This window comes from Coccomyxa subellipsoidea, assembly GCF_000258705.1.
Source record: "Coccomyxa subellipsoidea C-169, whole genome shotgun sequence".
Taxonomy (NCBI): domain Eukaryota; kingdom Viridiplantae; phylum Chlorophyta; class Trebouxiophyceae; family Coccomyxaceae; genus Coccomyxa; species Coccomyxa subellipsoidea.
In genome coordinates this window covers 1,188,641-1,215,087 of record NW_005178041.1, presented here as the reverse complement: position 1 = coordinate 1,215,087, position 26,447 = coordinate 1,188,641, and the positions used below count along the sequence as shown (strand labels likewise).

The following is a 26,447-nucleotide window of genomic DNA, read 5'->3' as shown; positions in this document are numbered from 1 at the left end:
TCAAGCTTTTCATTTGGACACTACTTTGGATCAGTCATGACTTGAAAGCGATTTCAAAGCAGCTGAATAAAATCTGGTGCCCAGGGTTTGTGGAGCTGGGTGCGGGTGGAGAGTACACAGCGACCGAAAGTATCAGCAGCCCAGAAACCGCAGCCATCCTTGCAGACCTGGACGGCTATGGGCAGCACTTGGCCGAGGGCGCTGCTGAGCCTCTCGCCACCAACATCAAGCTGGTGTCAGTCTGCATGCGCGCCCTGCCAGAACTCCTGTTGGGTGTGTTGCTGCATCTCTTGGCAGATGTTTTCTTGCTCACCATACAATTCTGTAGCTTGTCTGCAGACGCACCTCGCCTGTGGCAGCGCGTAATAAAGCAAGTGCACGGTGCTCCACACCTTGCCATTGTGGCATGCTACGGCTCCTGGGGCTTTGGCGCTTGACAGAGGATCGGGTGGGTGCGCGCAGGCAAGGTGAAGGTGACGGATGTGATGTTCCCCGGCGGTTCACCTGAGCTGGTGGAGCCCATCTACAAGAACCCGCTCCTCTCAGCGCCCTTCAACGAGCACCTGGCCGCCGCCGCGCGTGCCTATGTCCAAGACCGGCTGCAGGTGCGGCATCTCAGTCTTGCTGTATTTCCTCTGGGGCACACGACTGGCACTGTTTCAAAGTATGCAGTCTCCTCTGCAGATAGCAGGCTGAAGACTGCACCAAGGAGAAGTGTTCAAGATGCCAGTTGGTACTGTGCAGGTGATCCGATCAGATCAGAAAGTCCGAATCGTGGAGGTTGGCTCGGGCTCTGGTGGGACATCAGTGGTGGTCATGGCAGCGCTGGCGGATTTGGGCGAGAGAATAGAATTCGTGTACACGGACATCTCGCCACAGCTGGTCGCCTACGGCCGCAAAACATACGGGCCCACGTATCCGTTCGCCACCTTCAGGCTCCTGGACGTGGAAAAAGACACTGAGGATCAGGTGAGCTTTTGCCTCTCCTGGGATTTTTCTTCATCTGGTATTCAGTTTTGTGGCGTATTCCTATGCAGTGACCTAAATGCAGCTGGCAGTTCATGCAAGAAAAGTATCACCAAACATCTGCCGAGTGTTTGCCATGCCTGGGGTTCAGGGCTTCGGCATTGGCCAATATGACATCCTCTTTGCCACGAACGTGCTGCATGCCACGCGGGAGATGGGCAACACTCTGCAGCACTGCAAGGCGCTGCTGCGCAAGGGCGGGCTGCTGATAGCCAACGAGCTGTCCACCAAGACCGAGTTCCTGACGCTCACATTCGGCCTGACCGACGGCTGGTGGCTGTACGATGACGCGGAGCGCCGCATCCCCGGCTCACCCATTCTAAGCAGGTTTGGTGGAACCCTTGACTTGGACCAGAATTGACAGATTTGCAAGGAAACTTGATTCATCTTTTCAAATGGACATGCCGGTAATGGTGGGGTTGTGTGCTACAAGGCACCATTTGAACAACAGCAGCTGCAGCATCATGCGCGCTGTTATCAAAGTGCACATGCTGAAGTTCTGTTGCTGCCTGTCCCACAGGAAAGGATTGCTCAGCAAATGCAGCAGGCATGAAAGCACCAAAGTTGAGCATCATAGCTCAGTAGAAGAAATTGTTAATATGCAGGGAGGGATGGAAGGCGCTGATGCTGGAGCAGGGCTTTGATCCGGCGCTGTGCGTGGGCGAAGCAGATCAGGCGCTGCCGGCTCTGCTGTGCCGCCAGTCGGTCGTGCTGGGCGTCAGTGACGGCCGCGTCATGGCCAAGCCGCCGCCCACCAAGCCCGCGCAGCTGCGCGCCACCATGCCGCAGCTTCCACAGCAGCTGCTGGACGGCTTCCGAGACCTGCCCCTGCGCAACGACCTCTTCACCGGTGCCAATTCCCTTCGCCCTTTCCTTCCCGAAAATTTTGCCAAATTCTGATCCTGCCAATCAACTACTTCTCTCTGGCTGCACATGTGCATGTGCTCAGAATCTGCGCATGTATGCCTGCTTATGTTGCATTGTTTCCAATACTCACAATTTCCGCAGAGTTTTGCGTCATTTCTCGTCATCCTGAATACGGATTGAGCTGTAGAGTAGAGGACAGCTATGTTGCGGGTGGCAGCATGAGAAGGTAGTTGCATGAGTTGTGCAGGGTTTGATGCGACAATAGTGGAGTTTGAGGAGTGGGTGGGCCTGCTGCTGCTGGAGGCGCTGCAGCGTGCCGGCTTCTTCCGGGCGGCTGGCCAGCGCCACACCGCGGCCGACATGCGCGCGGCCGTCCGCCCCGACTTCTCCCGATTCATCGCCGAAACCGTCGACCTCCTGCGCAATGCTGGCAAGCGCACCTGTCATTCCTCTTGCGTTTCTACACTTCAAATTGTGCTGAAGCATGCCAAGGGGACATCAATGGCTCTATTCATCATAATGGTTTGTGGCGCTACAACAGCTTCAAGTCTTGTCATCGCTAAATGATCAATGCTTTGCACTGGTAGCAATGGAGGAGGGAAGGGATGCAAACATGCGCAGGGGGATTTGTAAATGAAAAATGATTCTATCCCAATCTGTCTTGATGGATTTGGCAGTTAATTGAGTAAATCAAAGCAGCCATGGCTTTTGTTGGTCAGGGTATGTTGAGGAGGCTCAGCCGGGCGAGTTTGTGGCGACATCAGCGGTGAGCAGCGCAGCCACTGTTGCAGAGCTGGGCAGCCTGAAGGAGACCGGCAAAGCACTGGCGAACGGCGCGGCTGCAGCCATCGCCACCAACATCAAGCTGCTTTCAGCCTGCATGGAGGCCCTGCCAGACCTGCTATCGGGTGCACCAGTCTACCTGTGCCTGCCCTCCTTCATAGCTTCCCTTTCTGTCACATCAAATGCGCGCCTGCAGGGCATATGATGAGGTAACTTGCTGGAGGGTGACATGGTGCCTAGCTGCTCAGCAAGCAACCTTTATTGGGCGCAGGCGAGGTGAAGGTGACGGATGTGATGTTCCCTGGGGGATCGCCTGAGCTGGTGGAGCCCATCTACAAGAACGAGATACTCTCAGCGCCCTTCAATGAGCAGCTGGCCGCAGCCGTGCGCGCCTACGTGCTGGATCGCATGCAGGTGCGCATTTAGCCTCCACTGCTCTGCATGGCGACATATTACCGCCAATCTGCGCCTGGTTGACTGTGGATTGAAAGATATGGATTGAAAGGTGACTAGAGAAGCAGTTGCACTGGAGTGAAATGGCTGTCTTTGCAGGTGCTGCCCGCCGGGCAGCGGGTGCGCATTGTGGAGGTGGGCTCGGGATCTGGGGGGACATCGGTCGTGGTCATGGCAGCACTGGCAGAGTTGGGCGAGCGTGTTGAGTTTGTGTACACGGACATCTCACCGCAGCTGGTTGCCTACGGGCGCAAGACCTACGGGCCCACTTACCCATTTGCCACCTTCAGGCTCCTGGATGTGGAGAAGGATGTTGAGCCCCAGGTGAGACCAACCATCCAAGTGAAGCACCCCACCATGTCAATTGCATGAAGTGCTCACTGAGAGTGTGGGCAATCAACTCAGATGGGGGCCATCCAGTACCATCCTCAGATTGCATGCGTGCTCGATTGCCTGTCACCAGACTTGACTCACAGGTTTACCACCCTTTGCTCGCAGGGGTATGGCATCGGGCGTTATGACATCCTCTTTGCCACCAACGTGCTGCATGCGACGCGCAACATGGAGGTCACCATTCAGAACTGCAAGGCGCTGCTGCGCAAGGGCGGCCTGCTCATAGCCAATGAGCTGTCTGCCAAGACTGAGTTCCTGACGCTCACTTTTGGCCTCACGGAAGGCTGGTGGCTCTACGACGATGTCCAGCGCAGAATCCCAGGCAAGCCCGTCTGACCCTCCCTCCCTTGTTTTCTTTCCCACCCTCTCACAGAAGACTCAAGCCGTCATGTTGCCATGCACAGTGCTGATTGTGCTCATACTGTGCTATTTTGCTTCAAATTTTCCTTTTCTTTTCTCTTTTCCCTTTTCCTGTTTTGCTGGCATTTTTTGTATTTTGCATTTTTATTGTGCAATTGCAAGGTATAGGCTTAATATTCTATGTGGGTGCACATGCAGGCTCACCCATCCTGAGCAGGCAGGGCTGGCAAGCTCTCCTGGCAGAGCAGGGCTTCAGCAGCGTGCTAGTGGCCGGTGAAAACAAGCCGGCGCCCGCGCTGCTGTCCCGGCAGTCAGTCATTGTCGGGGTGAGCAACGGCGCCATCCGCATCGCGAGACATAAGAGCAAGAAGGCGGCTCCTGCTTCCAAAGCAGCCGCAGCTGCCGCCGTCACACCGAGCCATGCAGCTTCCCAGACCTCTCGTGCACCTCCAGCCACCGCCTCTGTTGTGCAGGTGTGGAGATGCACACTTGGCTGATATGGAAATCCGCCGTCTTCAAGCTCAACACTGCTGGTCTGCATGCGTCCAAGCATGTGGAGGAATACTTGCATAATGCATATCAACTGCCCCGGCTATTGAGTGCTGTGGAAGCTTTCCAATATTATCATGCATGCATGGATAAATGCCGAGTGCCCCGAATTACGATCGTTGCAGGAGTTGCAGGCGCTGCTGAGCGGCCTTGTGGGAAGCCCAGTGCCAGCAGATCAACCCCTGATGGAGGCGGGACTGGACTCCATCGGAGCGGTGGAGCTGCGCAATGCAGTCAGCGAGAGATTTGGCATCGAGCTGCCGGCCACCGTCACCTTTGACTACCCCACCGCCGCTGACCTGGCACGCTTTGTTGTGCAGCGCTCAGCCCCTGCTGCTGTCACTGCTGGGGAGCAGCCATCTGCAACCTTCCAGGCAAGACTCCTGACAGTACCTCACCTCACTGTATAACAGCAGAGTGCGGTTCAACTGCCATACGGGATGCAATTTGTTTGATGTTTAGGCTCGGGTGAAGTGATCTTGGAGAGTAAAAGGCGCGTGTGCCGGGTGCAGGGGCAGCAGCAGCAGGCAGGCGTCTCTCATGCGGCTGTAGCAGAGCAATTGCAGGCCTCTATCAGCGAGCTGCTGGGCTTCACAGTGCCTCTTGACCAGGTATTAAATCTCACGCAACTTCTTTCATCCATACATGACCTCTCTGGGGGTGCACCAAGCGCCCAAAGCAAAAATCTGATCACTTCTGGATGCCGCAGCCGCTGATGGAGGCCGGCCTGGACTCTATTGGCGCTGTGGAGCTGCGCAACGCAGTCAGCACCAAGTTCGGCATCGAGTTGCCCGCCACTGCCACCTTTGACTATCCCTCCGCGGATGCGCTGGCCCGTTATGTTGTTGGGCAGACTGCGACTGCGGGCCAGTCCTTTGGGCAGCAGCAGCCAAGACAGGCTCTTGAACAGCCCATGGTGGATCAGAGGCACATTGCTGCGCAGCTGGCTGCCACGGTCAGTGAATTGCTTGGCTTCGAGGTGCCTGCTGACCAGGTGAGAGCCCAATTTCTCTTCACACAGGCATGCATGCAAATGGTCAGGCCTCCTTTGTAGCCCGCCCGGCTTGCAATAAAGGATGTCAGAAAACATGTCAGGCTGCAAGCATGCACGCTCAAACTTGTGTTTGGAATACACGGTCCAAGAACACATTGTGTAACTGTCTGCAGCCGCTGATGGAGGCCGGCCTGGACTCGATTGGAGCGGTGGAGTTGCGCAATGCAGTGACAGCCAAATTTGGCGTCGAACTCCCGGCCACCGTCACCTTTGACTACTCTTCAGCCACCGCACTGGCAGGCTTCATCGCCAGCAAGACAGCCGCCCCGGCTGCTTACAGCGGCAGGGAAGGGGACGCTTGGGCTCAGCCCACCATGGTGTCTGTGCCAATGCCCAGCAGTGGAACGTTTGTGCAGCAGATCGCAGACGATCTTCTGAGCGTCGTGACAGGTGAAGGCATGCCCGTCTACAGGACACAGGCAGCCTGGATATTGCTGCTCCTCTTGAAGAAGAGTGAAAAGGCAGTGGTTGATGTGGAACTAGCCATCTCATCGCTCTGCCTGACCAGGCTGTCATGTGGACAACTTCAAGGACCCGCATGACAGTCAGGCTGTGGCAGATCAAGCATCAACACCCATTGTATATCCAAGACACGGCCGATGATTCTGCAGGGCTGCTTGGGGTGGAGGTTTCAAAGGACCAGCCTCTTATGGAGGCGGGCCTGGATTCCATCGGAGCGGTGGAGCTGCGCAACTCTGTCAGTGCCAAGTTTGGCGTGGAGCTGCCGGCAACGGTCACATTTGACCAGCCCACAGTGCAGGACTTGGCCCAGTTCCTCGCTAGCCGGGTTGCGCCGCCGGCCGGGCAATTTGCCGTTGGGGCGGTGACCCACGCCCTCCAGACCGGCCCGGACACTCGCGCCCTCACCGACAGCATCACCCAGGTGCAAACTCATATTTGCTGTTTCCTTTTGTTTTTGTTGAATGTTTGTGCATGCCTTCTCTGACATTATGCACCCTTCATACTCAGCCCTGTATATGTTGGTGAAGTGGACACACACGGATGTTGTCTTTTATTGGAATTTTTTGTTGACTCTTGACTGTCTGTGTGAGTAAGTTGCCCTTTGCAGTCTTTCAATTGCTTGGTGAGAAGCAATATAAGAGGGCTAAAACTCCAACTGCATTGTCCATTCGCAGGATCTGTTGGAGCTGGTGTCGGGCCTGCTGGGCTCCGGCATAAGCGGGGACGAGCCGCTGATGGAAGCCGGCCTGGACTCCATCGGAGCGGTTGAGCTGCGCAACTCTGTGACCGCCAAATTCGGCGTGGAGCTGCCGGCGACGGTCACCTTCGACCACCCCTCGGTGGCGGCCCTGGCTGAGTTTGTGGCTGGCAAGGTTGCGCCGCAGCAGGCAGTCGTGCTCCACCCCCAAGCTCTCACTGCTGCTGAATTGGGCGCCCCCGCTCGCCAGGCATGCCCTCAAAACTGCTCGTTTTTATGCAGGATTTAAACGGATCATTCGTCACATTCTAACCTTTCGCAGCTTGGCAGCGTCCAACCTGTATGAGAGCATATTGAAGTGTAGATATAGATCATGGGCGAGGGGCTGCTAAGAGTAAAGGATTTGTATGTCACAGGTGTGGCAGGCAGGGCCGAGGCAGGCGCTCACCACGGACGTGGTGGGATTGTCAAGCGTCATGGCGTCGTCTTCAAGGGGCGGCGAGGATTTCGCCGCATGCATGCTCGGGGCGGTGGATCTGCCGGTGTCGATCCCCCTGGAGCGCTGGGAGGTCGACGCCGGCACGGGTGCCAGCGCGGAGGTGGTGCAGAGCAACATGCTGCGCTTTGCCGCGCTGGCCGACGGCGTTGACTCGTTCGACGCGGCAGCCTTCCGGCTCGCGCCGGCCGAGGCGGCCGCCATGGACCCGCAGCAGCGCATCCTGCTCGAGCAGACCTACGGCGCCCTGCAGGTCTCGCCTTATCCAGCATTTCTTCTGTGCATTCTCCTTACCAAATACAGGCCACTTTGGAGTACCTCTCAACTCATCAGGGAGTGTTTATCTACACATTATCCACTTTCATCTGTCTTTGAAAATGAAATTACAGAGCTCATCTCCAGCAGAAAACATTGGGTGCAGTCATGCCCAAGAAAACTCTCTCAGGCCACAATGAAGGACCGAACGTGTCATTCTGCATAGCAGATTTGACACAAGAGTGGGCTTGGGGTGCAGGACGGAAGGGGGAATCTGGAGGGGACAGCGGCGGCGTCTACGGGTGTGTACGTGGGGTGTGTGTGGCAGGAGTACCAGGTGTTGCTGGAGCACGCGCGCGTGGCGCCCTCCGTCGCCGTGCTCACCGGCTCCGGCATGAACTTCATGGTCGGCCGCGTCTCCTACACCTTCGGCCTCCAGGGTTCGCACACTTTTTCCAATGCCCAATTCCCCTGCACAAATGTGCCCCACAACCTCTCAAGCCTCAAGTCTATTCTCAAGAAACATGCCTGAGCAGTAACCAGACACATCATTCTTCCCTTCTCACCCAAAATCTTGGGAAAGGAGAGGTCCCGCAAATTGGAAATCCTGGCAGCAATCAGACAGAACTCAGGAGCAGGATGAGGTAAATCTTATTCCGAGATGCTCACATGCACGCGTGTGCAGGGCCGTGCATCGGCATGGACACGGCGTGCTCGTCCTCGCTGGTAGCAACACACCTGGCGCACCGAGGGCTGCTGGACGGCGAGACCACCGCGGCGCTGGCGGCTGGAGTCAACCTGATCCTGGTCCCGGACACTTCGCGGCACATGGCTCAGCTGGGCGCGCTGTCGCCGACTGGCCGCTCCAAGAGCCTGGACGCGGCGGCTGATGGCTACGGCCGCGGCGAAGGCTGCGTTGTGCTTGCCCTGCGCCGCTCGGGGGAGCGCGCCGATGGCGCTTACTCACCCCTTGCCATCCTGCAAGGCAACGATTTCCTGCATTCTAAGTTCTGAATTCATTGACTTCTCTGCAGTGAGAGGCGGGAGCTTCTGTTCCTCTCACTGCTGCTACTGTAAGTCTTGAAAACAGGCAGCCCGCATGCAGCGGCTTGAAATGACTTGCTGAGCGCACAGCTGCCCATTTCCCTATTCTTGACATCTTGCTGATTCTTGCCTCTAATTGCGTTTTCCTTTGAAGCACAGCAGCTTCAGTGGGAATGCCTGTACAGAAGCAGTGTTGACAAGCGGAAAATAAGCTGAGATCTGCGTTCAGGGAGCGCGTACAACCAGGCGGGGCGCTCCAGCGGCCTGACGGCCCCAAATGGCCCAGCGCAGACTGCGCTGATCCGCACAGCGCTATCCGTGGCCGGCCTTACTCCGCGTGACGTGGCGCTGGTCAGCCTGCACGGCACTGGAACGCCCCTGGGCGACCCCATCGAGGTCGGCGCGCTCGGCCAAGCTTTCGCGGCCGGAGCAGGACCCCCCTCAACCCTCACTCTCGGTGAAGCATTCACTCCTCTCTTCACTCTCTCTCCCCTGAAAACCTCTCTTTGCGGTTCTCTGGATCGTACGGCCTGAGATGACCTCATTTTGCATGGCCTGACAACCATATTTTGTGATTTGCCTTAGTGCTCTACAGCAAGAAGGCCCGATATCGGTACAGCAAGAACAGTTTCAGAGAGAGCCCATGACAGAGCAAAGGATGCTCTAGTGATGGCGGAATGCTCACAAATACCTTCTGCTGCAGGCTCTGTGAAGGCGTGCTTTGGGCACACGGAGGGCGCGGCCGGCATCCACGGCGCGCTGCTGGCAATCATGGCGGTGCAGAACTCTGCGGCGCCTCCGATCATGCACTCGCGCAGCCTCAACACATACGTGCAAAATGCCATCACGGACTGGAAAGCCTCCTGCAACCTCACCGCCGTTGTGCCCAAGGTGCTTTCTCCTCCCGGCACAACTCTTGTCCCCCAAGCCATCCACATGGCATCTTGAGAAATCATCAGGATTTGTTTATATGCCGTCTTAGCTTCAATGCAGGCTGCTGCATTCCTCTTATCTGACTTTAAATTTTAACAGATATAACTCCCTACAGGGACTTGAAAGGAGTCCTTTGCCTCGGTTGCGCAGGAAGCCTCTGTTCTACCAAAGGCAAGGCCAATGATGGCAGCGGGCGCCAGCTCCTTTGGCATGAGCGGTGTGAACGCGCACGGCCTGTTCCTGACCCCGAGGCAGCTGAAGCATGCGCGCACGGACGTGACATGGCAGCACGTGCGCCACTGGATGGTGCCCCAAGCCCACCACATGCTCGACTCTGTCATCTGCAGCCGCTCAGAAGCCACCTGCAGGTAGTTATTGTGTATTCTCCTATTCTGATCTTTTTACAAGTATATCTTAGAGACATTTGAGGAGCCACCTGAGGCTCTTTGGATTTATGGGTACTCTTTCACTGTCCAACTCCGTGTCACAATGTTCTATAAAGTCTGCCCCTCTCAAGAAGCTGGCAAGCCTGCTACTATTCTGGCCTAGATTCGCATGCAAACCAGGTGGTGCAGTAACACATAGCTTTGCATGTTTCTCCTGACTCATCTTTGTTGCCACAGCAAAGGGAAGGCACTTGATAATAGTGCATGTCCTAAAATGAGACATGTTGGCTGTGCGAAGGTTCACAATGCAGCTGGCGTCGAGCGCGCTGGGCTATCTCCTGGACCACATCGTGGCGGGGCGTTCCCTTCTGCCGGGCGCCGCCATGTTCGAGATGGCGGCGGCTGCTGGCCGCACGGCGTCCGATGCGGCTGCCGGAAGGGACGTTGGCCTTCTGGATGTGGCCATCCCCGCGCCGGTGATTCTGCAGGTCGGCGCTCGGCAGAGCGTGGAGTGTGTCATGCACTGGGGCAGCGGTAGCGTCCAGCTGCAGAGTACTGCCCCCTCGGGGCAAGGTGTGTCCACGCCACACCTACACTGTGCCATTTGGATATTACACCCTCTCTGGAGCAGCATTTATGTGTGAGCTCAAAATGCAAGAAGCCAGAGGAACCTGATGAGAACAGGAGCTATTAGCACTCGATGCAAATTCTGCGCAGGGCGGTCAACGTGCCTGAAGGCTTCCTTCGGCGCTGTGTCGAGCAGCGGCAGTGCCAGCGAGGCTGAACCACAAACCACAATCTCCAGCCATCCGCTGGCGCGAGTGCTGCACCCCGTGGTGGTGGCGGCTCTGCAGGCCAGCGAGCCGGCCATGTACATGTGCACGGCGGAGGTGAGCTTGGAGCGGCAGCAGAAGGGGTCCGGCTACATCGCGCACCCGGCCGTCACCGACAACTGCATGCAGCTGGGGCCCATGACTGGCGCCCTGGAAGCTGCAGCCAGCAGCGCCGCTCCTAAGAACACCACCCGAGTTGTTGCCGGCCTAGCTGCCTTCCTGGCCAGGCGAGGACGTTCACACTGATTTTGTGCTTAACAAAATCGCTAATGAGCAAAGATGTGCTTCAAACCACCGAGGAAGTCTGAAAATTAGATATTTGAGCTGAGACCTAGCATGTGTCATGACAGAGGGTGAGATTGAGGCGTCGCTGTCTAATGGTTAGTTTCTGCATAACGAGCTGGTGTGTATCTTGAAATGAACTTCAGGCCCTACCCCAAGAGGGGAGCTGCTTGGGCTGCGCTGCAGCGAGCGCCTGAGCGCGCAGATGGCAGCATAAACTCCAATCACTGGCTCTCTGGCGCCAGCAGCTCTGTGCTCACCATCTCAGACCTGCAGGTACATTCCTACACACGATATATTGAAATTGCATAACTCAGACACTTGTCCAGCTTGTCCAGCAGTCACATGTGGCCTGGGTTTTAGTGAAGTCCTCTACCTTCAGGCTAATAAGTGACTGTGCTTTTTTATTAGGCCAAGGAGGTGAGTCAGCAGGCAGCCAAGACGCCTGCCAGCGCTGCAGCAGCTTCAGCGGAGCAGGATGCGCGGCAGTGCATTTACGAGACAGACTGGCAGGTCAGCGAGCCTCTGGCGCCACACAGCACCACTGCACCAAGCAAGCACAGAGGCAGCATGCTGCTGTGGGCCAGCCGCCAGTCTAATGTGCAGCTGGCAGCCCCCTTACATGCTGGCCTGCTGATTGGTCACGAGGCTGCAGCCGCCACGCTGGCCACTGTCCGCCAGGCACAGGTCTTGCAACATGTTCTCTCATCTCCAGGTGAGTTGTTCGCTTCATTCATAATGGAAAGAAACGAAATAAAGTGTTGCTTGACTTTCCTGGTTCTTACGAATGGAGGAGAGGAGTGGAAATCATACGAATTCACTTTCAATGAGAGGAACCCCTTGTATCTCACCCTGCTGAATAAACCTCCTCTGCAAGGGCTGCCCTTAGCTCTGGGGGCTGCAAGTGTGCAGCAAGAGCCCAACGGCAAAATGATCCCTGAGTCAGTGATGACTCATATGTGTGTAGGAGGTGAGGCAAAGCTGGTCACGCGGGGCGCGCAAAGCGTGGGCAGCGGGCCGCACGGATCCGCGGCTCCGGGGGCGATGCTGCGCGGTGCGCTGGGCACGTCTGCGATGACGATGCTGCGTGTGGCGTCCGTGGAGAGCCCTGCCTGGTCCTGGGGCAGCACGGATGCCTCCGACGCCGCGCTGCATGGGTCAGCAATGACAAATGCGCCCGCAGCTGATGCCCACTGCATCTCTCTGCAGGTGGCTTTTTTGTTTGCCGTACCAAAGATCGAGAAGCAAATCACTGCAACCTGCAAGGCAGAAATGTTTGGGTTTCTTGAAAGCAAAAAAAGCGAGCTATGACACAAGGGTTGTGCGCAGGGCAATGCATGGGTTGCTCCAAGGCTGCTGACGACTCAGCAGCCTCTCCTGGACCAGCAGGCCGCACCAGCTGCGGAGCCGCAGCAAGCCTGCACGGGCACCGTCATCATCACAGGTGACCATTCCAACCCTCCTCCCTCTTCCTCCTGCAAGACCTGACCTCCTACACTCATCACCTCGTCAGCGTTTTGGCAAGGACATGATCAGTTAGCTCTGGTACGCAGGCGGCGTAGGATCTGTGGGGTCCCTGATAGCGACCTGGCTGACTCAGCACACGCCGGCCTCGCTCATACTGCTCGGCCGCTCCGGCCGCCTCGCCAAGGACTCCGCCCTGACGGCCGCATCCTTCGGCGACGCCTGCGTCACAATCGCGCGCAGCGATGTTGCGGCTGCGGAGGAAGCTGCTTATACGCTACACGCTGCTCGCATGCATGGCCAGACCCTGCAGGCACGCACCCTCTACCCCTCTCTACCAAGGGGTGCAAATTATAAAGGACATGTTAGCTGTAAGAATGCCCATCCTGACGTCACCAGAAACAAGTTCATGTAGCCTTCTCATACCACGTGCTCTTATTTGAGCATCTGAAGTCAGCGACTCCAAGCACTCAGATATTCTTTTGCAGTGCAGAGATTACGGCATGTTTTATGCAAAAAAGCACTATGGGGTGTCATTACGCTGTAGGGAGTGCTGCATGCGGGTGCCGTGCTGGACTCGGGAGTGATTGGCAACATCACAGCAGCCGGCGTGCGCACAGAGTTCTCGGGCAAGGTGCACGGCGCATGGAGCCTCATGGCGCGCACAGGAGAGGCGCCTCTGCGAGCACTGAATCTGTTCTCCTCGCTCGCGGCCTTCAGCGGCTCCGGCGGCCAGGGCAGCTACGCGGCAGCCAACGCCGTCCTCGACAGCTGGGCGCAGGCGCTGCAGGCACGCCCTTACCTGATGTCCGATAGATTCATTGAGTTTCAAGCTAAATGACTCAGCACATTCCTGGGTCAGAAAAATTAAAGCTCCTGCATCACAGAAACCTTGCATTTCAGCCTGCCTGCCCTCAATCGCTGCCAAGGTCTTGGTGGTCATCTCCATCGCCAATCGGGGGCAAGACACCGCTCCACAGACTGGCGCCATCGTGGTGCCTTCACCGCTTCTGCTGGACCTTTGCCTGGTATGATAAGTTTGCAACGCAGGCGCGGGGCGTTCCCGGGACGGCGGTGCAGTGGGGCGCGTGGGGCGGCAGCGGCATGGCGGTGACAGTGGCGGGCTTCATGGAGAGAATGGCGCGCCTCGGCCTCGGCATCGTGCGCCCGACCGTCGGCCTCTCCGTCCTCGCGCAGGTCCTCAACTCGGCCTGGCAGCCGGCCGCAGCGCAGCGCGCCCTCTTTGTCGGTGCGACAACCCTTCATCACCCCCTGGTGGCTGTTTCTTTAGCTGCAGCGGCTAGATATCCTTTGCTTACCTGATCTCGCGAGTCCCTTCTTGCTGCTCACAAGATGGGGTTTTTCAGAGTTCTGTGCTGGGGGTTGCCTCCGTCAAATAATAGGATCATCTGTGTGAGTGCCTCCTTCAATAGGGTCATCCATGTGAAGACTGCTATGTAAAAATGCAGGCAATGTCTTCCTGTGGGACAAGCTCCTGGCGACACAGAAGGAGCCAGCGCCCATCCTGGGAGAGTTCATGCGCGCGCTCCCACCGGCAGCCGCCACGCTGAAGAAACCTGTGAGAGCAGCGGCTGCTGCCGGCAGAGGGCAGAAAGCCGGCGCAGCCAGACCACAGGTGGCTGCATCGGCTGCGCAGACCCTTTCCATTCAGAAGGCTGTGGCTGCAGCTGCAAGCGCCATCATGGGCACAGAGGTCCGCTCGCTTATCTTTCTTCTTTCTCCTCAGGATTTGCTCCTGCAACTCAAGCCCAAGAAGCATGACAAGGTGACCGTGCCATTCAGTGGCAAACAATGTCTTCCCATTGCAAATTAGCCACCCAATTAAAGCACTAGCATCAGCTTGTCCAGGAGATGGTGCATCAGACGACACTGCTCATGTGGACACATGTGGCCGGCAGGTGCCGGCAGACCAGCCGCTGATGGAGGCCGGCCTGGACTCCCTCGGCGCAGTTGATCTACGCAATGCGCTGAGCACCCAGTTCTCGGTCGACCTGCCCTCAACCGTCACCTTCGACTACCCCACCGTTCCGGCGCTGGCCGCCTACATGTCCACCCTTCTGCCCCAAGAACCCCAGGAGGACGCCAGCAATCTTGACTCCCCTGCACAAGCCCACATTGATGGCGCTGCTATCAGGTCAGCCCCATGTCTTTTCACATGCAGTTCTGACCACCGCTTGAAAGTGCAGCCATTTTTCATAGGGATAACATGCTGTAGGAGTCAACCATGCTGTAGGAGTCAACCTTGTGTGGGTGTATCAGGGCTCAAGTTGCAGCTGCGGTTGCCAGCATCATGGGAGCCTCTGTGCCAGAGGACCAGCCGCTGATGGAGGCCGGGCTGGACTCTCTGGCCGCAGTGGATCTGCGCAACGCTCTGGGCAATCATTTTGCTCTGGAGCTGCCGGCCACGTTCACCTTTGACCACCCGACGGTGGCGGCCATGGCGGCTTACATTGGCGCGAGCGTCGCGCCGGAGGCGGCGGCTGCCGCGCAGCCGCACTGGCGTGACAACGCCCTCGTGCAGCATGACTTTGGGGCGGCCACCTCCGCCGCTGTGCAGCTCGTTGGCCTGTCCTGCGTCTACCCAGGTTTGGCCTAATAGTTTCGATCTGCCACCTAACTCCTTTCCCTTCCTGTGCTCTTGCAACAATTTTTCATCCCTCTGTGGGCGGATCTTCAGAGAATGAGGCATTGCAGTTGGTCACATGCAACACTGACATGCCAGCTCTAGACATTAAAGTGAGCATTGCAAACCACAGAATGGTCATGAAATACCTGTAACATGCATTGAGGGGCTTACTGAAAGGATGTCTTGGTTTGCCTGTTCAGGCCCACAGGAGGAGAGCGGGCCAGGAGGTTTCTGGGCAAAGGCGGCGCGCGGCGCGGATCGGCAGACGGTGATTTCACTGGAGCGCTGGGCGCTAGAGCGCTGCTACTCGCCCGACGTGGCCGTGGACAAAATGTATGCACGCTTCGCCGGCTTCATCCCCGACGTGGAGTCCTTCGATGCAGCCGCCTTCCGGTGAATTCCTTCTCAGAACCTCTTGTTTTCAGTGCTTCCCAGAAAGTCACATTCGCAATCTATGATAAGTGAGAGATGACGGAAGTGATGGCCTTAAGCTTTGCATGTTCAAGTCTCATTGTCAAGGCGCTTGGCAAGAGCTTGCTTTGGCTTGATGTCTTTCCTTCGAGGCATCTTGTTGTGTCTGGCTGGGAGCCCCTTTATCATTGAAGACATGCAAGGTAGGAACCTTGCATTGTGTCTGCAGGCTGTCGGCGAGCGAGTCGGCGGTGATGGACCCGCAAGGGCGCCTGCTGCTGGAGCAGAGCGGCCTGGTGCTGGCCGACGCGGGCGGACGCCTCGGGGAATCCGTCGCATCGGATGCCGGCGTGTACGTGGGCGTCATGCACATGGAGTACATCCAGTACATGACAGGTCACCCTCCCCAACCGCCACGCAACACATGCCCAGCGTTTCTTAACCATGCTAGCTCCCTTTTGCATGAGGTTTTAGTGGGAAAACCCCTGAATAAATATAAAAAATACTGAAAAAAACAACCCTTTGCCTTTTCAAATGTGAGCATTCTGTCTGGATTGTGACTTTAACTGGCAGATGTTGGTACTGTGCAGCCCCAAGTCGATGGCTCTTGCAAATCGGTGCAAGGCAAAGAAGTGCAGGAGGGTGATAGTATGTGCATGGGTGTGTGTGCAGGGCTTGGGGTACAAGTCACACCCAACGTGTCGACAGGCAACGGCATGGATTTTCTTATCGGCCGGGTGTCTTACACGTTCGGGCTGACTGGACCCTGCGTCAGCACGCACACCGCCTGCTCCTCATCGCTGGTGTCCACTCACCTGGCGGTCCATGGCCTGAACGCGCGCGACTGCAGCAGTGCCCTGTCTGCAGGGGTGTTCCTGGTCCTGCTGCAAGGCACCATGGCCGGCATCTGCCAGCTACAGGTCAGCTAGTTGCTCTCCTTTGGCTAGCACAGTTGGCCTCTTATTGCCGGCTTGGCACTGGGATTGCCTGTCTTGAAGGGGCCGCTTAATCTTTTATGAGAAGAGGTTACAGGGTTCGACCTTCACCCCCTGTTCAGGTAGTTGCCTGGATGCTCCTTTTAAGAGAACATCGCCGATGCCTGCAGTCTGTAGGATGTCGTCATCTATTTTGGAGGAATCTCAAGTCTCAACAGGGTAGTTCTCCAGAGCTGTGGCCTGGCTTTTGAGAGTTCTGTGGTACCAAAACAGGCACTGTCGCCGGTGGGCCGCTGCAAGACATTCGATGCATCGGGAGACGGCTACGGCCGCGGCGAGGGCTGCGCGGTCGCCGTGCTCAAGCAGGCGGCGCCCGGAGAGCTGCCGGCTCTGGCAGTGCTCACGGCCACAGCCACCAACCAGGACGGCCGCTCCAGCAGCCTCACTGCCCCCAATGGGCCATCCCAAAGCGCCCTCATAGCCTCTGCACTGCGCAGCGCAGGTAGTTTTCTTCTCTAGTATTTGTTTTTTCAGCCACATATCTTTGATAAGCACAAAAGGTCTTCATAAGTTGAGGCTGATGGAAGCTTTGTGGCAGGTCTTGGTCCGGGCGAGCTGGGCTTTGTGGCTGTGCATGGCACCGGGACGCCTTTGGGGGATCCGATTGAGGTTGGCGCTCTGGGACAGGCGATCACCAACAGGTGTGCACTCGGATCTCGGATCAATTCACCTTACCCCCCCCCATGCTAAAGCTGCATTGCAGCTGAAGGCTGACAGTGATGATGTGAATTGCAGGGGGAGTGAAGTCGCTGCTCAGGTGACGCTGGGCAGCGTCAAGTCCTGCTATGGGCACACTGAAGGCACAGCCGGGCTGACAGGCGCTCTACTGGCTATTCAGACTCTGCATAACCAGGTGCTTGGCATTCTTCCGTACATTGTTCTGCCAATGTCTTGCAATGCAAGGCACTTTCATTACTAGTAACCTGTCTTATAAGTGAAAACTGTCACATAAGAGAAATCCTCTACTGCAGGGAGCTGCGCCTGTGATGCACTTGCGCAACATGAACACCTATGTGGCCTCTGCCCTGGGCGACTGGAGCAAATCACACCATCTGCAGCCCAGCGTCCCCCTGCAAGCCGCCCCTCACCCCTCCGCCACTCCTCAGCTCAAAGCAGCCGGTGCGCATCCTTCCCACCACCTCAAACTGAATGGTAGAACATTGCATAAACAGCGCTGTCAGAGTTCTCACAGAATGCATAGTTCCTTGAGCTTAAGCATGCAGCTGGGTTGCAGGCACGAGCTCGTTCGGCATGAGCGGGGTCAATGCGCATGCGATCTTCACAGCGGCGCCGGAGACGGCGCACGTGCAGGCGGAAGGCTCCGTGCGATACCAGCGGCAGCGCTGCTGGGCCGTGGCAGCACCGCACCACCTATTGGGCCCGGCACGGCCCGGCAGGGAGCGGTGCAGCTTTTTGCTGGACCTGCTCAAGCCCGAGCTGTCCTACCTGGGAGACCACCAGGTCAGCACATCAAATCCTTTGCCCTTTTCACATATAATTCGGAAGAGTATAAATTGACGAATAAAAAGATTACCTGTCACACTAGGAGTCATAGAGTGGTTGGTCGCATGCTCCCTATGCAAGTGCTTACAAAACATGGGTCACAGAGCAGAGCAAGAAGCTCCTTGGGCTTGATTCCTTATATGATCAGAGTTGCATCTGCGCGCAGGTGAACGGCCGCCTCATTGTGCCGGCGGCAGTCATGCTGGAGCTGGCGATGGCGGCAGCGGCCACGCTGGCAGAGGGAGCCGCCACGTCAGCGCTGACATCAGTGAGCATCTCCGCGCCGCTGCTGCTGCCTGATCTGGAGCGCCACTCCCTGCTCGAGGTGGCTGTCGGGCACTCGGATGGCGCTGTGGAGGTGCGCTCGGCCGCTGCCGGCGCCGGCCGCGGGCGGCAGCTGCACTGCCGCAGCACCGCTGCACGCCTGGCACCCCCAACCTTGGCTGGTGAGTCCCTTTGAGCCAAGTGTGTCTGGCATGCAAGCTAATCTGGAAGTGGGAATGTAAGAACAGAGGTGTGGGTAGGGTCAAGATTTGGATCACACCATGAGATCCTGAAATGTGTGTATACTTCGCTGCAGGGGAGACGCTCACTAGCACACGGTCGCCGCTTATTGAGCTGCTGCCGCAGCTAAGCACGCCTGTTGCCCAGCCGCCTGCAGTGATCGCGGCCCAGGCGATCGATGCGCAGCGCCACCTGTCCGGCTACCGGCTCCACCCGGCGCTTACAGACGCCACGCTGCACCTGTCGGCCGCGGCCCTGCCGGCAGCCGGCGACGGCCCCGCCAAGGGGCCGACAAGAGTCCCCTCGGGGCTGGCGGCGATCCTTGTCAGCCCACTGCACGGCTGTACAACGGCGTTCCCGGTGGCGCAGCCGCAGCCGCCGTCGGCGGACGGCTCGGTGCTGTGCAACTACCGCATGGCGTCCGCGCAGGGCTGCTCCCTGCAGCTGTGCGACCTGCTCGCCAAGGAGCTGGCTGCCGCGCCGGTGGCGGCACCGGTCCGCGAGTCTGCAGCCCTGGATGGCGTGCCAGAGGCTGAGCTACTGTACGAGACGCAGTGGCAGGCAGCGGGGAGTTCAACGGCGAGACCACTTCAATGTGCGGATGCTGTCTTCGCGCTTGGCGAGGCAGTCCCCAGGGACTCTCCCACTGGAATCCCTATAGTGGGGTACATGGGCAAGAGAAGGGAGCTGGATGGTTTTTCTGGGAGCTTCTCGGACCTTCCTGCCAGGTCGGCGAGGGTCACCGCGCAAATGAGAGCAGCTCAGGGAGGCAACGTCGTTGGCGCAGTCTCGCGCATGCTGCAGCTCTGGCAGGAGGCCGCTCCCAGGCTGGCGGGCGGAGCGTTGCACCTGATTACTCCCGGCGCGGCGCACAGCGCGGCTGGAATCCCGGAGGGCGGAGTGGCTGCGGCTGCCCTCGCAGCGCTGATGAGGGTAGCTGCGACTGAGAACCCCGGTGTCTCCATTACGGGATCCGAGCAAGCTCTTGCTCTGCCAGCTCACGCCCATAAGGTGAAATCCTTTGCTCTGCAAACCTCTGACGATGACCGGCGCATCAAGGGCCATCTTGTTGATGCTGTAGCTGAGAGATCAAGCTTTGAGCGGTGCTCTTTGCGCAGTCTGTTCTGCTGTGAATTGTGGGCTGTGTGCGCGGCAGGCTAATGGAGCAGCAGGCGCCAATGGAGCATTTGGGGAGGCGCTGCGGGGGGGCGTGCAGATGCAGGCGCGGCTGGTGCGCAGCAGCAGTCACACGCGATCGCCGGACTGCCACATTGTGCCCTGCCCCCGCGGCGCCCTTAGCGACCTCAGGGCTGTCCCCCTGGACAAGGCCTCACCCGGCCCAGGAGAGATCAAGGTGCATCTTTGAACCTCCTTGCATGGCAGATCACTTGCCAATTGCAACGTTTACGCATGCCTATGTCCACAGCAGCGAGCAGGTTTGGTTTATTACCGGGACGCTGAAGGGTGCCATGATGTGGCCAGGTGACGGTGCGCGCGATAGGGCTGAACTTCCGTGACGTGCTGAACATTCTGGGCATGTACCCTGGGGATCCGGGTCCCCCCGGCGGCGACTGCTCTGGCATCGTGGCCGCCGTTGGCCCCGGTGCGCTATTCACTCGTCTATATCTAATTATTATTTCCTCACACTACCGGTGTGCACACAAATTTTCCACCTTCACTTTCCTAGGGGATTGTCTTATTGTATGTGCAATGCTGGATGAGTGTCTTGGGCGGTGGCAGGAGTGACAAGCGTGGCGGTGGGAGAGGAGGTGTTTGGAGTGGCGCCTGGCTGCTTCGGCCCCTCGGTGGTTGTGCCGGAGCAGCTGGTGGTGGCCAAGCCCCCCAGCATCAGCTTTGAGGAGGCCGCCACCACGCCAACCGTCTATGTTACCGTCTTTGCTGCCTTTGGGGACCTGGACACTTTTAACCCAAAGACCAAGGTCTGCATGCTTCCTTCTTTTCTCCCTTGCTACATTTTTGGCACAACATTTTCTTTGACTTGCAGTCAGTACTTGCCACAAGCCTCTGGCAACACGCCATCGGGAATGATTCCGCATGTGAATGGGAGAGTTTAAGCTCATCTTGTAGGATGCAAAAAAGCTGATAAAGCCCTGTTGCCTGTCATCACATGGGTGCTTGCTGCGGGCAGGTGCTGGTGCATGCGGGCACGGGCGGCGTGGGTCTCGCGGCCATCAACGTGGCGCGGGCGATGGGCTGCCGCGTCTTCTCAACGGCTGGCAGCGCCCAGAAGCGCTCCCTGCTGCGCTCCCTTGGCGCACAGGCCGCCGCTTCCTCCCGCGACACCGACTTTGTCGACGTCATGGCCTACCGCGCAGGTGATTCCACTTCTCCTCTTACTTTCATCTGTAAATCAGCATTTTTAGCCACCTGCTGATCTGCTTCTTGTCTCATGTTACCTGCTATGAGTATTTCTTAGTATTGCTCACTCGCTGGTGGCAGTTTGTGAGCAACACCAGCTTGTGTGAGGAATCATCAGCTTGCATTTTCTGTCATCAAAGAGAGGGCAGGCAGCGAGGACGGATGAGTGATGCATGCAGGGCCGGTGGATGTGGCGCTGAATTCGCTGACATCACCTGCCATGGTGGCAGCCACGCTGGCGAGCCTGTCGCTGGGCGCGCGCATGGCCGAGATTAGTAAGCGCGACATCTGGTCCCCCCAGCGCGTCGCCCAGGAGCGGCCCGACGTCGCCTACAAATTCGTCGCCATCGACTTCCTGCCCCCTGCGGTGACCCCTGCTCACCCTTCACTGGCCCTAGCACAAACCTCCTATTCTATCTTCGAGACCCCTGGCGTTGCTCTTGATTACCTCCGCATGCAGCGTGGGGCCTTGCAATCCGCCCTTCCATATCAAGGACATTTTGACCCCGGATTTTGGATGTCCTGGGATGATGGACTTGCAAGTGTGACATCTGTGACACATGTGGCGACAGGTCCTGAACAGCTCCTTCAGGCGGTTGTCGGCGATGTTGGCGTCCGGAGCGGTGCAGCCGCTGCAGTCCCTCGTGTACGACTTTTCCTCGATCGTCACAGCGCTGCGCCAGTTCTCGCACGCGCGGCACATCGGCAAGATCGTCGTGCGCGTGCCGCCGGCTGCTCCGGCCGCCGACGGCGGCGCCGGGCGGCCGGCCGAGGCGTGGGCCGTCACCGGGGGCTTGGGCGCGCTCGGGGCCATCACCGCAGAGTGGCTGGTGGGCCAGGGCGCCAAGCATGTCCACCTCCTGGGCAGGACCGGCCGCTGGAGCGGGCAGCCCACAGGTAGATTAGGCGCAGGAGCCTTCCCATCTGCTCCGACAATTCACTGCAGCGGTTTTCAGGCTTGAGTACACTTCCTGCTATTTAGCTGTGGGTGAATTTGGACTGGCCTGCATCAGACGAGCAGCTTTGTCATTGTTCTGGCAGCTAGTACATGTTTGCGTGTGGGTAAGGAATAGATGAACACAATGAATGCAGAGGGAGGCCTCCTTTGTGGTACTTGCGTGTACTGCTGGTTCATATGGATCACATCGGTGCAGGGTTCCTGGAGGACGTGGTGAGCGGGCGCTGCGCGGCGTGCGTGACGGCCGTGCGATGCGACACGGCCAGCGCTGACGAGGCGGCCGCCGTTCTCGGCTCAGGCGCTCGCCGCTTGGGCGTGCCCCCCATCACCAGCGTCATCAACTCTGGCGGCGTCCTGGCCGACGCCATTCTGACCTCCCAGACAGCCGGTACGCTCCAGCCCTGGATAGTTTTGTGTTCTGGTAGTAGGCAATTTTTGGGAGATCTTGCCTGCAGCAATGAATGAAAGCAAATATGAAAGTTGCCCAGAAACTAAATTCAAAATTGAGTCTGAAGCAAACACAAGGTTGGTATGGCATAACACATGACAAGTCAAAGGCTCTGATGGGGATTTTAATGTTGTGTGCAGGTCATGTGCGGCAGTCCTTTGCGCCAAAGCTGGCATCGGCAGAAGCAATGTCCGCTGCGATGGTGAGCCTGCCGCTGCGGGCGACAGTGCTGTTCTCATCGACCGCGGCGCTGTTCGGCGCTCCCGGCCAGGGCAACTATGCGGCCGCCAACGCCGCGCTGGAGGCCTGGGCTGCCCGCCGGGCAGCCACCGGGCAGCAGGCCGTCGCTGTGCAGTGGGGCGCGTGGGCCGCAGGTGCTTCCCTCTCTGCAAAGCCCCCATAATTCCTGCCTTGGGGCTCACATCAGATTTCAGGCACCCTGCAAAAATCTCAATGAGAGATTAATGCAATCTTAGGGGTCAGTCTCCCAGTGTACTGTACCCTTGAGATATGCTGCTGAAGGTCAGTCGTGGTCTCAAGATATATCCGCAAGCATGGCATTGTAAATTGCAGGTATGGCCAACGACGCTGCAACTCTGGCAAGGATCAAGCGTTCGGGGCTGGGAGTTCTGGCACCTGCCTCTGGGCTGCAGGCGTTGTCAGCAGTGCTGTCAAGCTCTGCTGGTGGAGGCGCCAGCACCTTTGCGGCCGCGCCAGTCTTCTGGGATATCCTTCTGCGTGGCAAGCAGGCGCCGCCTTTCTTCTCGGAGTTTGCGCCCGCCCTGCTGGAGGCTGCAGCCAAGCCGAGCGGCCAGGTGGGCCCACAAAACTCCCTGTAGGGCCCTTGCTCCTGAAGCATAGGGGCTTACTCAGCAGGCTCACATGAGAGAATCATTGCAAGCTTGAATGAAAATAATGCTTGTGTCGGGACAGGCGAGGCCACAGCAAAAGGCGGCCGGCAGAAGGAAGGGCAAGGCAGCGCGAAAACCCAGGAGAGAGCAGGAGGCAAAGAATGTTTCCGGCAAGGCTACCACTTCGGCAGAGTCGTTAGTTGCAGAGGTGGGAGACCATATGCTCGGAATCCCTTGCAAAGCACCATGGACTACAAACATGTCCCTGTCATACTGTTGGGCGAGCCAAGGCTTATGAAAGTGCTTCTGAAGCTGTGTGCATGGGGCTTGGCAGGTGATCGCAGTGGCCCAGAACGTTATGGGCATTGCTGTGGAACCAGAGCAGCCGCTGATGGAGGCCGGGCTGGATTCTCTTGGAGCCGTGGAGCTACAAAATGCTCTAGGCACCAAGGTTGGCGCCGAGCTGCCGGCCACACTCACCTTTGACTACCCCACGCCTGCCGCCATCGCTGGCTTCCTTGCAGGTGTGCTCACTGGCAGGCCCTTGCTGGTGTCAAAACATGCAGCAACATCGCCGTATGAATAGATTTGCAAACAGCAGCTCGCACAACGTTTCACACTGCTGCCATGCAGGTCAAGCGCTTCCAGTGCCAGTAGAGGAGCAGGCTTATTGGAGCAGCGAAGAAGAAGATCGGCCGCGCAAAATTGCTCCCAAGCGCAGAGCGAGAGCAACAATGCCAGACAGGCGCGCCCAGCAGCAGAGAGAGGCACCGAGCAAGGCCGCCATGGCTGCAGAAGTAACAGCAGTCGTTCAGAGCGTGCTCGGCTTTGCGCCGTCTTCAGACCAGGTGAGCTGTGCAAGAGTCACCCCACCACAGGGTGAAGACATGCCTCCATTCAACACATTGATTATATGCTCCAAATCATCAAGTAAAATTTAAATTTCAATGCGTTCGTATGCAGCCGCTGATGGAGGCCGGGCTGGACTTGGGAGCAGTGGAGCTGCGCAATGCACTAGGCGCCAAATTTGGCTTGGAGCTGCCTGCCACAATCACACTTGACTTCCCCTCGATCGCTGCGCTCGCCGCACATCTCGCCAGCATTGCCACGTCGGCGGATGATGTCATCGGCGCCGATGAGGTCGCCAGCTACGCGTCCTCTGTCTCATACTCCCACGAGCTACAGGTCCGCTAACTTTCATTCCCTGCCAAATTATCCAGCATGACTTCTTTTATTCGATTGCACTTGCAACTCTTTGCACTGCTCTTCAGAGCATCTGGTAAGTTCCACTGGATATTGAAGCTCCTTACAGATGATTCTCTGAGCGGCTTATGGAATGCGAGTGTCTAACTGACATGTTGATTTGAGGATTCGAGTGTCTGAATCGATCTGTTGTCTGAGGATTGTCTGAGGATGTGAGTGTCTATATGGAATGCACAGGTGTATGAGGACAGCGAGGCGGCTGCGGCGGTGGGAGTCACGGCGGTGGCGGGCCTGCTGCCGAGCGTGGCGCCGGGGCTGCCGGGCTGCGACGCGCCGCGGCTGGTGCCCCTGGAACGCTGGGACGTGGACGACGTGCAGCGCGGATCTTCCGTGCCCCTGGAAGCCAGGTTTGGCGCGTTCGTGGACGGCGCAGACGCCTTTGACGGCACCATCTTTGGCATCTCGAGGTACGGCAAGATATGCAAATTTTGCCCATGTATGGGGTAAGGGGTTGTGGTAGAGGCACGTCGGCTGCAGCAGACGGTTGCTATAGTGGCATGGTGTTGCTGCAGAGGGGTTGTGGCAGGGATTGTTAGATGCGGCAGCAGGGCTGTGGCAGAGGAAAAGCGTCTGTAGCTGCATCTCAATACAATAACAAAGGGCTGTGCTTGCTGCAGATTGATCCTGGCAGAGGCATGTGATTGTCGCAGAGGGGTTGTGGCAGAATCATGATTTTCTGCTGCAAAGGCTGTTCAGAGTGGAGATTGAGTGGAATGAGGAGTGTTTGAGATGGAGATGGGATGTGGCCGACCAGGCCGGAGGCGGTGCACATGGATGCCCAGCAGCGGCTGCTGCTGGAGAAGTCGTGGGAAGCGCTGCAGGCTGCACCGGCCGGCGCATATGACAGCGCGAGGACGGCCGTCATAGTGGGCATCGGCACCGTTGACTACACCTCCATGTCCTCGCATCTCGGCGTGGGCATCTACGTTGCCACAGGTAACACACTATTTGAAGTTTTGAGCTTGAATTCAAGTTACCTTTTCAGCGGTCAGAACAAGCCAGGAGGCGGGAGGCTCCTCTTTGTGGAAGCAACAGTCAAGAATATGCGGGCTTGCCCTTGATAGAGGGAGGCACACCTTTCCATGCACATAGTCATACATCTTCCACTCGCTCATGAGCTTCTTGTAGAGAGCAAAACGGCTTCAGACAGTGCATTGGCCAAATAGATGGGTGCTGGAACAGGGGGCGCCACGAGCGTGGCGGCCGGCCGGATATCGTACATGTTTGGGCTGAAGGGCGCGTGCCTGAGCATCGACACGGCGTGCTCGTCCTCGCTGGTGGGCGCGCACTACGCGGCGCGCGACATAGCAGCCGGCGACTGCGACCGCGCGCTGGCCGCCGGCGTCAACCTCACTCTCAGCCCCGGGAAGACCTCCGCCTTCGCCATCACAGGTCCTTTCCCCTCTCAGCATACCTGCACTTTTGCCATTTTGAATAGTTTTTTCAGTAAATTCCAGCATGAAAATCTATCAGTTGTAGAGCACATTCATTGCTGGGGCATTCCCTATGTCATAGCTTCCACACTCCAATTTTTCTTCAGATTGGCAAGCACAGAGAAACAAGTAGTATTAAGAGGAGAATTTACCAGTGTGGAATTTGTGACAACATGCTCAGGATGACTGTGGTGTCCATGCAGGCATGCTTGCGCCAGACGGGCGGTGCAAGACGCTGGACGCGGCCGGGGACGGCTACGTGCGCGCAGAGAACTGCATCGTGCTGCTGCTGGAGTCCCTCCTGGACGGAACACTCGCCTCCGCCATTGTGCAGGGCTCCGCAGTCAAGCAGGTACGCCACTCTTGCCACTCATATCTCTTGCTCACGCTCTCAGTAACCAGTCATGCCCCTACTGTTCAATGCAACTGCATGACTGCAGTGCTGGGGCACTCTTCGTGTAGTAGTCCTGCTACGTTGAATGCGGTCTCACCACAGATATGAGGTGGGTAATTTGGGGTGTGTGCAGGATGGTCGCTCCAGCAGCCTGACAGCCCCCAATGGCCCCTCGCAGCAGGAAGTGATTCGGGCGGCGCTGGCATCGGGCGGCCTGGCCCCGGCACAGCTGGCAGCGCTGGAGATGCACGGCACCGGCACCGCCCTCGGCGACCCCATCGAGATGGGCGCCGCCTGCGCCGTCCTGCAGGCAAGACATGTCCC

The 26,447-nt window shown here is 57.8% G+C and overlaps 1 protein-coding gene across 1 annotated transcript in view; it reads left to right on the top strand.

Annotated features, from left to right (window-relative positions):
* COCSUDRAFT_39545 (ketoacyl-synt-domain-containing protein) overlaps nt 1–26,447 on the top strand; it is a gene marked incomplete at both ends in the record, with an annotated part of 83,961 nt that overhangs the window by 10,274 nt on the left and 47,240 nt on the right. The window contains 63 exons of the mRNA XM_005650936.1: nt 85–273; nt 463–605; nt 745–969; nt 1,118–1,353; nt 1,632–1,876; nt 2,141–2,335; nt 2,613–2,801; nt 2,948–3,090; nt 3,229–3,453; nt 3,628–3,825; nt 4,131–4,355; nt 4,557–4,820; nt 4,944–5,042; nt 5,141–5,425; nt 5,599–5,875; nt 6,097–6,368; nt 6,622–6,819; nt 7,061–7,393; nt 7,724–7,835; nt 8,081–8,313; nt 8,686–8,896; nt 9,143–9,330; nt 9,523–9,740; nt 10,057–10,331; nt 10,476–10,826; nt 10,992–11,149; nt 11,285–11,588; nt 11,841–12,082; nt 12,203–12,317; nt 12,427–12,701; nt 12,885–13,097; nt 13,388–13,586; nt 13,807–14,051; nt 14,257–14,492; nt 14,618–14,943; nt 15,185–15,377; nt 15,625–15,791; nt 16,068–16,315; nt 16,604–16,832; nt 16,929–17,031; nt 17,126–17,243; nt 17,362–17,509; nt 17,625–17,851; nt 18,060–18,339; nt 18,474–19,408; nt 19,554–19,751; nt 19,880–20,000; nt 20,138–20,337; nt 20,547–20,733; nt 20,956–21,143; nt 21,349–21,673; nt 21,931–22,122; nt 22,323–22,556; nt 22,756–22,997; nt 23,116–23,241; nt 23,368–23,557; nt 23,667–23,881; nt 23,997–24,218; nt 24,474–24,703; nt 25,051–25,232; nt 25,479–25,688; nt 25,933–26,081; nt 26,257–26,442. Of these exons, the coding sequence (XP_005650993.1) occupies nt 85–273; nt 463–605; nt 745–969; nt 1,118–1,353; nt 1,632–1,876; nt 2,141–2,335; nt 2,613–2,801; nt 2,948–3,090; nt 3,229–3,453; nt 3,628–3,825; nt 4,131–4,355; nt 4,557–4,820; nt 4,944–5,042; nt 5,141–5,425; nt 5,599–5,875; nt 6,097–6,368; nt 6,622–6,819; nt 7,061–7,393; nt 7,724–7,835; nt 8,081–8,313; nt 8,686–8,896; nt 9,143–9,330; nt 9,523–9,740; nt 10,057–10,331; nt 10,476–10,826; nt 10,992–11,149; nt 11,285–11,588; nt 11,841–12,082; nt 12,203–12,317; nt 12,427–12,701; nt 12,885–13,097; nt 13,388–13,586; nt 13,807–14,051; nt 14,257–14,492; nt 14,618–14,943; nt 15,185–15,377; nt 15,625–15,791; nt 16,068–16,315; nt 16,604–16,832; nt 16,929–17,031; nt 17,126–17,243; nt 17,362–17,509; nt 17,625–17,851; nt 18,060–18,339; nt 18,474–19,408; nt 19,554–19,751; nt 19,880–20,000; nt 20,138–20,337; nt 20,547–20,733; nt 20,956–21,143; nt 21,349–21,673; nt 21,931–22,122; nt 22,323–22,556; nt 22,756–22,997; nt 23,116–23,241; nt 23,368–23,557; nt 23,667–23,881; nt 23,997–24,218; nt 24,474–24,703; nt 25,051–25,232; nt 25,479–25,688; nt 25,933–26,081; nt 26,257–26,442 (14,087 nt within the window). The remainder of the gene's footprint in view (nt 1–84; nt 274–462; nt 606–744; nt 970–1,117; nt 1,354–1,631; nt 1,877–2,140; nt 2,336–2,612; nt 2,802–2,947; nt 3,091–3,228; nt 3,454–3,627; nt 3,826–4,130; nt 4,356–4,556; nt 4,821–4,943; nt 5,043–5,140; nt 5,426–5,598; nt 5,876–6,096; nt 6,369–6,621; nt 6,820–7,060; nt 7,394–7,723; nt 7,836–8,080; nt 8,314–8,685; nt 8,897–9,142; nt 9,331–9,522; nt 9,741–10,056; nt 10,332–10,475; nt 10,827–10,991; nt 11,150–11,284; nt 11,589–11,840; nt 12,083–12,202; nt 12,318–12,426; nt 12,702–12,884; nt 13,098–13,387; nt 13,587–13,806; nt 14,052–14,256; nt 14,493–14,617; nt 14,944–15,184; nt 15,378–15,624; nt 15,792–16,067; nt 16,316–16,603; nt 16,833–16,928; nt 17,032–17,125; nt 17,244–17,361; nt 17,510–17,624; nt 17,852–18,059; nt 18,340–18,473; nt 19,409–19,553; nt 19,752–19,879; nt 20,001–20,137; nt 20,338–20,546; nt 20,734–20,955; nt 21,144–21,348; nt 21,674–21,930; nt 22,123–22,322; nt 22,557–22,755; nt 22,998–23,115; nt 23,242–23,367; nt 23,558–23,666; nt 23,882–23,996; nt 24,219–24,473; nt 24,704–25,050; nt 25,233–25,478; nt 25,689–25,932; nt 26,082–26,256; nt 26,443–26,447) is intronic.